The 13,223-nt window shown below is 41.5% G+C and overlaps 1 protein-coding gene across 2 annotated transcripts in view; it reads left to right on the forward strand.

The window, feature by feature from the left end:
* Nucleotides 1-13,223, forward strand: part of MLLT6 (MLLT6, PHD finger containing) — a 113,791-nt gene that overhangs the window by 34,222 nt on the left and 66,346 nt on the right. Inside the window, exons 6-7 of one of the 2 annotated variants that reach the window (XM_089531796.1) lie at nucleotides 3,830-3,923; nucleotides 7,720-7,827. In XM_089531796.1, the coding sequence (XP_089387922.1) occupies nucleotides 3,830-3,923; nucleotides 7,720-7,827 (202 nt within the window). The remainder of the gene's footprint in view (nucleotides 1-3,829; nucleotides 3,924-7,719; nucleotides 7,828-13,223) is intronic. The other variant, XM_089531797.1, reaches the window with a different exon arrangement.

The following is a 13,223-nucleotide window of genomic DNA, read 5'->3' on the forward strand; positions in this document are numbered from 1 at the left end:
TGAACACTCTCTGAGTCCACACTGCTAGACATTATAGATATCATAGTTCCAGATGGACCCTTCTTGTTTTGGGGCAAAACTCTGGTATTTTCCCTTTCCAAAACTGGGACAAAGGGAATCCTTCCTAGGTAAGGGTTATATACCTTAACAGATAAGTCTTGTAGAACCTAGGATATGATGTCCATGGGTTCAAGAAGAGTGTGCTTCTGCCCTTCCCCTTTCCCCTGAGAGCAGGAGAGGAGAAAGATTCCTGCTCATAGTGGAAGCACTATGACCTTACCTGTGCTGGTATCTCTGTTAATCACCCTGGTTTTATCTCTGTTACTCTTTATGCTTAAGGTCACTTCATGGACTAACTTGAACAGAGTACAGTAAAGCTAAGAAACATCTAAATGTGGTCTATAAAGCAAATTAATGTATACACATATAAATATATATGTGGTTGAGAAGCCCGGTTACTACAATCTGCATAAATCTCCTGCAAGTGCAATTCAAAATATCTCCTTTTACAGACTTTTCAAAATACATCCATGGAACAGCCTGATCTGGATGCAGGTGATATAGAGAGCCAACACATTTGCCCGTTACATACATAAACACACACAGAGTATTTTTAAAAAAAATTAAAATCATGATCACTCCAAAGATACCATTTGTCATAGCAAGAGAAACATACAGACAGCTATAACTGCAACCTGTCCAAAAAAATTCCAGTAGTTTTCCTTTGTCACTGTAACTGAAATAGGAAGAAATGGGTTATTCTTCACCTGCACAGTCCACCATTTGGAACTTTCCACAGTCTTGTAGAAGTATTTTGGTGGCAGCTCCACCCATCTCCAGCAACCCTACATAAGGGGCTTCCTGCTGAAACCATTAGTTCCTTCTTATCTGCTGCTGCTGCAGCAGCATTGTGAGGAACTGTGCTGTTGAGCTACTTTAAAATAAAATACCTTTAAAATGAGTATGAGGAAGTGTCAAGTCTGGTAGGATACCAAGTTCAGAACACCAGGTTTTGGTAATTAATACTCAGAAAACCTTTATTAAGAAACTGTAGTTCTACTCCAATGACGTTCAATGTCAGAACTGACCAGCAAGCATTGAAATTGTGTAATTAAACTACACAGTTTCAAACCTCATGTGGGCTTACCTGTATATATTCAACTATAAGTTGACCTCATGTATAAATCAAGGGCAGGTTTTGGTGCCAAAATTATGGATTTTGCCATGACCCATGGATACGTCAAGGGTAAAACATGGAGGCTCCTTCAGTGAGTGTATGTGTACAGACAGCAAGAGCGAGTCTCGTTGAGGCCTTTTGCTTCAGCGTTTCTACTTTGATTTCAGCCTTCACCCCAGATAGCAGGGCCAGCAAAGGTGGGAGATGGACTCTGTTTGTTTAAAAGCAATCAGTAGCCCAGGACTCTTTCTGCTGGGCTAAAGAGAAAAAGAACCTCTATCCCGAGTACATGGAGAAATACCGAAAGAGCTGCTATCACATTACCATACTGACTCATAAATAAGTTAACCTGGGATTTTGGGGTCAATTTTTGGGCATAAATGTTTAGACTTATAGACGAGTATATATGGCAGTTCTTATACGTTACAATTTATAAACACACATTTCCTTCTCATTCCCATACCACCCCTCTTATGTTATTGCCACCAGATACCTTTCACAGAAACAACTTTGAACCAACTTGACTTATGCTTCTTCTGCACTTGAGATCACCTTATCTCTTGCAGTACCTTTTTCTACTAAATAACCCATCATACCAGCTACTCAATTTTTATGGCAGGCAAGGTCCATTGTGGAAGCTAGAAGTAGGGACCAGAGGAATGATACCTAGCGCTCCTTTGCTTACTGCTCCTCCCCCTCCAAGCAGAAATAATTGAAATCCCTGTGGAGAACAGCAAGCAGGGAAATTAAGGAAGAAAGGAGTGGTGTAGCTACAAGATGGAGGGCAAAATGAGGCCATTGCCCCCCTCATGAGAATTTTACATTTGGAATGAAATTTTCCTTCAGTCCTAAAATTTCTAGCATTGTAGTAACTTAAGACTTTCACTGAACATTTAGAAATGTTCTATTTATCTATCTTTGAAATTATTTGAACAAAATTAGAAATGTTCAGATAAAAGAAGTAGGCAAAGTCACCACGGGAATGAAAACATAGCAAATATAAGAATTCTAGGTGCGAATGATTTCCAGTGCATCAATCTCTGAAATGCTAGGAATTTGGGGACTGAAGGAAAAATTCATCTGTGAGGCAAAATTCTTGTTTACAGGGTGCAATGGCACTCTTCCCTACTCCATAACTAGAAGGCAGGAAGTAGAAAGCAGAGGAAGAATTAAGCATCCTTGTTTGCCACTTCTGCCCTATATATCACTGTTTCATCTTTCTGTTCCTCTTTTCTCCTGGAAATTACATCTTCCCTTTGCTGCTTTCTATATGCTTAATGGAAACCCCACATTCCCATGGCAGGGGCATTTGCCAAGCGTATAATTCTCGGTCAGTAGAGAAGTAGAACAAGCAACAAGGGATTAACGACTCTTCTTCTTCTTCTTTTGAATATTTTACTAGTTTTATAAAAACAAATAAAATAAAATAAAAGTACATAATGAACATTGTTATACGTTATCATTTTATACCATTTCTCTAAAGTCTTTCACATACTAAACGAATGTATGACATTTATAGCATCTATAATATGATACTTCCCTTTTCTATCTCCTCAGTAACTGATCCCTCTTAATTAGTTTTGGGATTAACTCTTCTTCTGATAGAAAACAGGACCAAATAAGGCGGGGGGGGGGGGGGATAAAATTGCCTCTGACTTATGTAACTCTTTAGAAGTAATTTGTATGCTTTAGGCCTTTCAAAATTATACTTTAGAGGTGGGCAATTTCTGGGACCCAGGACTGACCCACTTGGGCTCCTCTGGGCACCACCCTCCCCATAAGCAAAGTGTGCATATTCTGGGAGACTGATTCTCTTTAAAAACAAGGTGTATAGATACCTTATTTTTGTTGTTGTTGTGTGTCATCCAGTCTTTTTCAGCTTATGGTAACCCTAAAGCAACTGTATCACAGGGTTTTCTTGGCAAGATTTGTTCAAAGGAGTTTTTGCCATTGCCTTCCTCTGAGACTGAGAGAATATGACTCTACCCAAGGTCACCAAGTGGGTTTCTATGGCCAAACAGGGATTCAAACCCTGGTCTCCAGAGTCATAGTCCAACGCTCAAACCACTACACCATACTGGCTGTCATGCATAGATGCTACATATCTGTTTATATGGGGGGAAAGTGTCTATTTTGCAAATGTGATGGTAGAGGACAGGGAAGGTGTTACGTGTAGTCCATAGGTTGTATGTGGGGCCTATTCCCCGCTTTAAGCCTTAGATTTAACAAAAATACATATCATTTGTTTTTCTTTCTTCTATGTTAGTGGAGTGATGTGTTTTGTATGTGTTTTGAGGGGAAAGAAAGACTGCTTTCAAAGTACTTGGCATGGAAATCATGCCCAGCACTCCATGGATCTCCAGTTTCCATTTACTAGGAGAACAATTGGCTGAAGTAGCAAGAAAGCCTGTAGATTGTTATCCATTTAGTTCTTGGGCTGTGTAACCATTTCAGGACTGATGGGTAAGTATGCAGGGAAAAGCACTAGAATAGGTTATCTTGCTTATATGGGTGTTTGTTTAATTAAAAAGCTGACAATAAAGCAGAGGCAACAGCTGTGTGTATCCATTGCTGGCAATGAAGAAACCTGGTTCTGTTTTTGACTCAGATGTCTGGGGTTTGGTTCATAACAACTAATTTCCATTGTTTTAGTGCCCAAATGGCTGGGCTTCTATGTGAAGAAGAAGTCTTAGAAGTGGACAATGTGAAATATTGTGGCTACTGCAAGTATCACTTCAATAAAATGGTGAGTCAAAATCTTCTTGTTACTGTCAAAAACACAGATCATTTGAATTTAACAAATAAATAAAGACTTGAATTTCATATCTAACGCAACATGCAAGATATATGACACATGGGCTGAGGTCTTGAATGAGAGGCATCTTCTGATCCTGATCCAACCCTGAAATCCACTTTAAAAGCCAGACAGTCAACATGCCCAGCCCCTCCCAATAGCAAGTGATGGTGTGACAGGACTCTACAGGGGTCCCTGCTTTTGCTCCTTTGGGAAGGGATCAGTCACACCATCCTGCAGCACCCCACTTGCAGAACTCTTGCTCAGTACAGCTGGGAGACTTTTAAGGTGGGCTTCAGGGGCATTTACAATTTGACAATGATACTGGAAACAAAAAAGGGAATGGTAAATAGTTACAAGGTCATATGACATAACTGAATATCATGGTATGAGCCATGGTTTGATTGTTAAAGGATCCAAGTTTGATATCTGGGTTCCAGAAGAGTAATGGGCAAGTGATGTGGCTAGGAAAGACTGCTGGATGCTGTTCTAGATCTTCAGCAGGGCTGGGAGATCTTCAGCTTTCCAGCTGTTGATGAATGCTGCTTCTGTCATATGTCACATTGGCCAATTTGGCTTGGACTGATAAGAACTGATGTTCAACAGCATCAGAGGGCCAGGGGTTCATCATCCTTCATCTTGTTTCCTTTGTAAAATCAGCATGTCAGATTAAACAATACTGGATTAGATAAGGCCATAGCAAAGTTCCTTGTACCAAATCAAACCATCTATCCATCTAGTCCAATATTACTTATACTGATTGACTTTCTAGGGTTTCAGGCCTTGCCCATATGAGCCAAAAGGTCTGTTTCCCCGCTGTTCTGGTGGCATCCAGACAATGCACAGCCCCAACTCCAGTTCTGATGCAAACAGTCCGCATGATGTCTGACATGTTATGCACCAGAACTGGGGTATAACACCAGTAAATGGAAAAGGATCCCTAGCGGTGCAGTGGTTAAAATGCTGGTACTGCAGTCACAAGGTTGTGAGTTGGATCTCAGGGGGCTCCAAGGTTGACTCAGTCTTACATCATTTCATAGGTCAGTAAAATGAATACCCATCTTGTTGGGGGCAATTGGCTTACAGATTGTAAACTGCTTAGAGAGTGCGCAGTTCACTGATAAGTAGTATAGAAATGTACATGCTATTGCTGCTGCTATTGTTATAACACCCTTAACATGAATTTTAAAATTTTAGCCATTGCTCCAGATCATCCAGGAAAAACTGGAACCCTCCATTCCTATGCTGGGGCAGCTGTCTGTACACGGGTCCCATAAAGCCGGCCTGCAGATCTGCTGCAGCAGCAGCAGCAGACACAGTGGGCAGCTCAGAGGGACGTGCATGGAGACAGCTGCCCAAGAACAGGAACGGAGGACTAAGTAACAGTGAAGTCAAGGAAGGGCCAGGGCCAGGATACTCCAGACTGCCCCTGGAGTATCTTGGCTCATGCAGACAAGGCCTCAGATAGATGTCATGCAGGGGTCTTTCTAGAATTTCAGCCTGGGGATGACACATTCTGTATTTTGCCTGCAAAACATACATTGCAGGGTTACGTTTTGACTCTTCACCATTTATCAATGAGTGATCAGTAAAGTTGAATCAGTTCCACCCCCCCACCCCCCACCCCACCCCATGAAAGGCAAATGCTGTAGTGATGATAATCCTTTGCATGTTACAGATGGAATGGGGTGTGTGAGACAGCTTTATCCAGAACAAGTTGGCAAGTGGCTCAGATCTATCTGGAGGTCATGAGTGGTTATCATCCCTGTCACTTAGAATGATTAAGAATGCCAGCCAACTCCCCAAAGCAAAACCAGAGAGCTCCACGCCCTGCTTTCCATTACTCCTAATAATGTATTTTGCTTTGCCATTCATCTGAAATCAAGTTTAGCCATTCGCGAAACTGAGACATTTATTTCTAGCAGTTAGAATGAGGCAATAGTGCTATGGCAATATTATTTTGTCATTTGTGAGTATTAGCAAACGTTTATATAGCAATGAGCAAATTTACTTTTGTTATGTCTTATCTTGTTTGCCTTTCTGACAGCCCAGCAAGGTAGGTAAGCAAGAGAACTTCTTGAGGCTTGCTCGCTTTCAAGGAAATGGGCAAGGCAACCTGGGGAGCAATAGCAAAAGGATCAATGACCCTGAGGATGTGTAGAGTGCCTCTTCATTCACTGGCAACTAAGGCAACATAAACTCCAACATTTCAGATGAAAATTGAGACACACATGGCCAAGCAACTTCAGAATATGATCAATATGTCAAATGTTATTAATGAAGAAGAGCAGACAAGCTAGGAGAGGCTGCAGCAGTTTGCATTTGCCTGACCCTGCTGGAAAGGGCAAGATTCTGACCCTCTCCTCCTCCTGTAGCCCCATTGAGTTAACTGAGTGAAAACTATATTTGCACTTAGAACTCAATTTACATCAACTGACATAAGGCAAAGATGGAGGGGGAAAGTGCAAGTAGAAAAGAGAAACTGGGACATTTTTAAAGTCACTGAAAAAGTAGGAGGATAGAGGATTAGTCAGGCCTGTCCCTGCCTAATTGGGACAGTTGGAGGACATGAGGTAAGGACTTTCATGTCAGCAGATTGGTTTTACAGACATTTGAGCCCTGGCAGTAGATGACTGGAGCAAGAAATCCAAATATCACCCCCTGAGAAAAAATGGGGGGGGGGGGGGAGACACTTTTTTGGTCTAAAGGTCCCCAGAATCCCTCATCCAAAATGACCAACAGGAGGAGTCTGGACATTGCAGTTCAAAAAGTAACATTTTCAAGCTGTAATCTCTTTCGTCCACAAAAGAATGTAGCATCCAATCCATGTGACTTGTCGAAATTAACAGAAGCTGAGGAAGAACACTACTGCAGTTTCACATAGCTCCCATTTATTTCAACATGGTTTATGCAGAATAATTGCATGTGGGTAATATTCCAAGATCCAGATTGGTTTACTTCGCACTCTGCTGTTTCCATTTTAGTAGACTCATCTTCAGTTCTTGGATTTCAGATCAGATACTGTGTGGATCTAAAATGGCCAGAATACTCTGGGCTGCTCACAAAGTTTTCTGGCCCCACATTTGCCCTGAAGCCCTCCACCCATTCCCTGAGCAGTCTGTGGGAATACCCAGCAGCAGTCTACGCAGCATCCCACTGTACTGCCCGCTGCTGCAAGTTGTTTCCTCTGAGGGTGAAAATGAGGTGCCCAGTGTTGACCACATTGCTGGGTGGCTTGTTGTGATTCCAGCCAGAGTGACCTGTGCCAGTGACAGCAGTGCCGGACAGCACATTGGGACACTGTGTAAACAGCTGCCCACTCCAGAGTGTTCCAAATTTTCTGGGAAGATCTAAAGATTTGTGAGTCTTTTAAATTCACCTTAAAGCAAGGAGGGTTCAGATTGGCTGCAGGACTGCCCTTCACACATGTAGACAGTCCGCAATCGAATCAGGCCTTTGAACTTTTCACATATAGATCCTGCTTTATAAAATAGAGTTATCTGAGATTTTGATGTCCCCCAAGCTTGGAAAAGTTATGTTTTTCTAGTACAACTTTCAACCTCTCCCTTTTTGGTATGTTCCCCCCCCTCCGAATGTACAATTTTCAAGCTCACTTTTTTCTTTCTTAACCAAGAGGTAAAAGTCCTATAGGGCAAACTTCTTCCTCACTGCTTTCTTTTTCTCTTCTGCTTCTTTCCCATCCCTTCACTCTTATCCATCATCTTCCCTAACTTCCCCTTGGGTCCAGAAGACATCACGCCATTCTGGAGGTGGATCTTTCAATGCAGCAAGAAGAAGCCGGTCACCGTCCCCTGCTCAAGAGAAGCATGTGTCTCACCATGAGAAACCAAAGAAGGTAAATAGTTTTAATAATAATAACAAGATGATGATGTTGTTGTTGGTGATGATGATGATGATGATGATGATTGTATGACTGAATATTGATTTATATAATATGTAATCTAGACTCTCCCCCCTAACAACACAAAGGAAATTGGCATAGTGTCTGTGTATTCTGTTATTTCTTATTACACACATGATAGAATAAATATAAGACACAATTCAGCATTTGGATAATAATCAGCATTTTGCTGAAGTGCCTGGATATGTCCAGTTTATTGCAAAAACATTTAATTTAATTATACTTTAATTATAATTTTCTGATACTAACATTAACAATGTTCATTGCTGATTGCACATTATCTAGTTTTTCTGCAAACAGGAAAGCAACCCTTTGGAAGGAGAGACAATTTCCTCCCATTATCAGTGGCACTCCCATTATCAGTGGCACTCCCATTATCATTGGCACTAACATCCTTTTCCACTGCTGCTCCTGGAAGATTTTCCATCTTAAAATAATATTTTGCATGTCAGCACTAGGATGCACATCAGTGTGTGTATATGTGTATAATGCACCTGAATAATGTGTGTAATGCACCTGAAGATTGCATCTGAAGCAGCTTCTTTGGAACCATCAGCATTTGGTTGCAAATGGATTGAGATTATGTAGCAGGATCCAGGTAGAGACCTCCTGCCCCCAGCTGTAGCTCCACAACAACTAGAAACCTGAGCAGAGACTGGGGGATGGATGGGATTACTCAGGACTTTCATTAGCCCAAGGTAGAGAAAATGGAATCCATATTGCAGATGAGGTAAAGGCAGGCAAAATAGCCTAGAGTATTATGGATTCAGGCATGATCCAAGGAGCTGGGACATGATGTGACACCATTGTATAAAGAACCCCTAAGAAAGAAGAGGAGGAGGACTATAGCAAAGCAGTAAAAGCAGGCTTGAGTTGTCTGTGTTTTTTAAAACAAGGAGGAGGAGGAAATGGATGGATGGATGGATGGTGCTGAGAGAATGGACCATTTTGATATAAAGTTTTCAGACATCAAGAGACCAATCTCTGGATTCCCACAATTGTGTGCATAATTAACATCTGTAAGTGCCTCCTCAATAATGCTTTCAAATGAAGAAGATCCCAGTGAAACTGCAGAGCTAGGAAAAACCTTGTCCATGTCACTTGCATTTTTCCTTTGCTTTTCTCTGTGTATGTATGTTTCTGTCTCATGCCCACATATACACATACTGGCATATGAAACCATGCAAATGGCAAGCACTTCCCTCCACTATCTGCAGAGAAGATGTAAGAGAAGGTCAGTGAAATAGACAAAACTTGTTCATTTCACTGGCCTTCCCCTAAATGGAAAGGTTGAAAGATGTGTTGTCAATTCCATCAACACTTCTTCATTACTCAACATAAAGAGCCCGAAGTACACATAAAAACTGACAAAACTCTCTCTTCTGTGTACCGCCAGAGAAGCTGTGTGAAATGCATGAACTTTGTCAGTCTCACAGAGTTCTTCTACAGTGCCCATTTGAGGATCGGGGGTGGGGGGGTTGCAATGTTGTAATATGTATTGCTTTAACAAAAACAGTGGTGGTGACAGGAGAGAGGAGGATGTCACTGAAGATGGAATGGCAGAATTACACAGTCATAAAGAATGTCACCAACCACTTCATCACCACTTCAAGTGAGACAATAGTGCAACAGTTAAATCACACCAGAAAGTATTTTGCTGCAACTGCTGTAGGATATCTTTTAAAAGCAGTTGAAATAAATGAGACATGATGGAAATGCAAGGGTTTGGGATGAGTGAGTGAAGGCACCAGATCCTGTCTAATCTCAGAAGCTAAGAATGATCAGCCTTGGTTAGTACTTGGATGGAACAGTGACAAACAATACCAGGTGCTGTAGGCAACATTTCAGAGGAAAACGATGACAAACCACCTATGAATACTCCTTGCCTAAGAAAACCCTATGAAATTCATGGCACTATCATAAGTCAATAGGCAACTTGAAATTGTACACATGCACACACAATTTCTGAGTATCCATGCTTTAGATTGCACTGTAAATGTTGAGCTAGAGGGGTGGAGGAGACATCTGCCAAAATTTCTGTTTGCCATTTTTTAGCAGTCTGGAATGAGGTTTAATCTAATTTTCATCTCTAGATCCATTTTCTATGTCCCTGAATTTTTAAATGGAATACTTAAGTCTGTTCCTTCTAATAATGCATTGCTGAAGAGATCATCTTTCAGTCGCTATTAATAATTAGATCAGTTGTTGCTATTCCTGTTTCAGAGCAACGTAGAGAACTGTATGACAGAATGCACCTATAACGTCTTTTAGTCTAGCTTATACATAGCCTTTGTTGCACTGTGGATGGTGTGTTCAGATCATAGTCACTGCTGCAAGCAGACTTGGAAACTGGTTTTAGTGACAGAGCTGAAACATGAGCAGTAGTAATATTAGAGAAGAGCATGTGCAGAGTGCCCTAATAATAGCAACTTCTCCCACCCTCCGCCTGGGATTGGTGTAGAGAGTTTCCAAGTAACAGGATATGAGTTATTGGCCTGACCTGAACCTGCCCACCCCATAATGTCTCACTTTTGGGAAATCCATGCTTAGCTGGAACAGTAGCAGAAACTATTTCAATGCCAATCATAACACAAACTTGGAGGGGGGGGCTCTCTCCTCTCCATCAAAACTCTCTGTCCAGTTTTATGTGCCCCACAACCCAGAGGTCCATGTGGTTATTGGTTTTGCTAAATTGAGAAGGGCTGGCTTGTTTTAAGCCCTGCATCCCTGCTCACTTGCAACTATATTGGCTGCTGGCAAGCAGTCTCTGCCATTTCCTTGTGTACACAGCGCTTCTTTAATGCAGCCCAGGCTAGCTTGGCTTCAGTGCATCCCGAAAGGCAGCCACTGCCAAGGAAAGTGGTGGAAACAGGAAAACAGAAGAGAGGTGGAGAGGGGATTAGTACAAGGTAAATCGTGGTAATGGAACAAAAGTATTTTTATGCAACTTGGGCCAAAAAGGCAGGGGGAAAAGGAAACCAGGATGATTGGCGGGTGGTTTGGAGGGCAGTAGACACAAGCTTGGCTTGTATGTTATAGAAATATAGAAAGATTCTATATTTGAATGGACTTAACTGGGGAGGAGATGCAAAATTCTTTGCTTCTTTTCATCTGCCCATTTGCCCCTCGCCAACATGGAGACAGCTCACAAACTAGGGCTATCCGTCAAGTTTTGGAAGCAACTGTCAGATTTCCCGTTAAAAGGATTGTAAATGGCATTTGTGTTCCTTCTTGTTTCTGCCCATCTTCTGTTCTATAGAAGAGGGCTCTGGTGTAACATACAACAAATGGAGAAAAGAAACATGGTGAATGAAGTGAATGGCAGGTGAGCTGCTTCTGCCTTGGTTTCTCCTTCAGCTGGAGATTAAAAGGCCTTTGTCTGGTGTCCAGTGTGCAAGGTTTCAGGTGAGGTATTGTATGCACATTAATCAAGTATGTATTTGAGGATTTCCCCTGTTTCCCATCTCCAGTTTCATTGTTTGCTGGTGTGGGGGGACAGGAAGGACAGAATGGACCCACGTCTTGGTTTTTTTTTGTTCATACGTGCATGTATTGATGCAGTTTTTAAATGGTACACGTTCGAACACATCTTCCCCATTGCTTAAAATGTATTTAAGTAGTGGTTTGTACTCATATGAAATGTGCACAATTTTCTGTACATATTTCTTAAGCATGCAATCTTTTCCTGGCCATGTCTACAGCAGTCCCTCAGCGTGTGACTTCTAAACTACGAGTCCCACCATGCCCAACCTTACAGTCTCTTTTCCCCTGCAAAATGGACAGTTTTTTTTTTAAAATAACTTTTCATTTTACATCTTTCTTTCATCCTTCAGGATGGGTGAGTGAGTAAAATTTATTTTCAAACAGAGAACTATGTCCTGCATATGCATACCAGATTTCATTCTGTCTCACCAGTGTTTAAAAGAAGATCATAGAATCATAGGGATGGAAGGGACCCAATGGCCCTTTGAGTCCAACCCCTTGCTGAATGCAGGACCTCCAGACAGTGGTTCCAAAACTTTGGTCTTCCAAGTATCCAAGCTCTCAGAAGCCCCACTCACCTTGGCCAACAGTTAGGAACTCTGGGAGCTGAAGTCCAGAACATCTGGAGGACCAAAGTTTGGAAACCACTGAGCTGCAGTACCCCCAGCAAGTAGCTGTCCAGCCACTTTTTAAAGATGTCTGGATTAGGAGACACCACCACCTTTCTAGGCAATTGGTTCAATTGCTGGACTGCTGACTGTCAAGAAGTTCCTTCTAATGTTCTTTCAAAATCCACCCTCCTATGACTTAAAACCATTAGATCTAGTTCTATCCCCTGATGCAGCAGAAAAAATGTCACAATATAAAAAAATGGAACATGTGGAAGTAAAAGCCAAGCCAGGAGCTTATTTGTCTTAGCCAATAATTTATTTAAATTTGACTCTGCAATGCTTTTGCATCTTTTGGCACTATCTAGGAATGTTATAATTAGCTGGGCCAACTTCTAATAATTTGAAAATACAGAAGCTTTTAAGTGAGCTCTTTAATCCAGAGAAGCTGAAACAACAAAGTTCTGTCTGTAACCTAAAAGAGCCAAAAGAACTAAGTCCAATCTAAAGAGAAAAGGCATGTGTTGGGTTTTTGTTTTGGGGTTTTGAAATGTTTGTTTCGGCAACATCAAACTAAAATAATTTGTTTATAATGTTTCTGTACTGTGGTTTTCTGTATTAAACGCTGAACACACCTCAGAAAGATAGCTGTCCCTCTCATTCTGGTTCTCACGGCGTTGGGAAATCTCAGCCAAACCTGAGTGTGGATTGTACAGTTGCAAGTGGGGAAGATGTGTGGGTGGGTGTGCTCACGCACACACCACACGTGCGCTGTGTGTGTGCATTACACAGACACACAAACAAAGATAAAAAGATAGCTCTTCCCTTACTTCAGAGAGTCTTCTCCTTTTCCCATCCTTTTGAAAAACAGGAATGTTAACAGCAGAGCCTTAGTTTTTACTGCTTTCCAATTTTAGGAATCTTAGCAAAAATACCTAAGAGAACCTACTCTTGGTTTCTAGCCCTTTTAACATTTAGTTACAGTTAGATATAGCTAGTCTCCTCTTTGCTCTTTTGAAGCCCCCCCCCCTTTCAAATTTTGACTTGAATCCAGCCACTGCAACAACTAAAAATGTTCTGTCAAATGTTGAGGTGTCTACAAACAATAGCCTGATGAGTTACAACAGATTCCCCTTTTGCTTCTAGGAAGCCCTCCCCGTTGGAATGTCTAATTTTTGACTTGAAACTGGACCCTGCCAATTGCCATTTGGATAACAACCAAAACCACTCTGTCAAATT

The sequence above is a fragment of the Sceloporus occidentalis genome, unplaced genomic scaffold (genome assembly GCF_023333645.1).
Source record: "Sceloporus occidentalis isolate IW3139 unplaced genomic scaffold, rSceOcc1.0.p SCAF_7, whole genome shotgun sequence".
In the NCBI taxonomy this organism is placed as follows: Eukaryota; Metazoa; Chordata; class Lepidosauria; order Squamata; family Phrynosomatidae; genus Sceloporus; species Sceloporus occidentalis.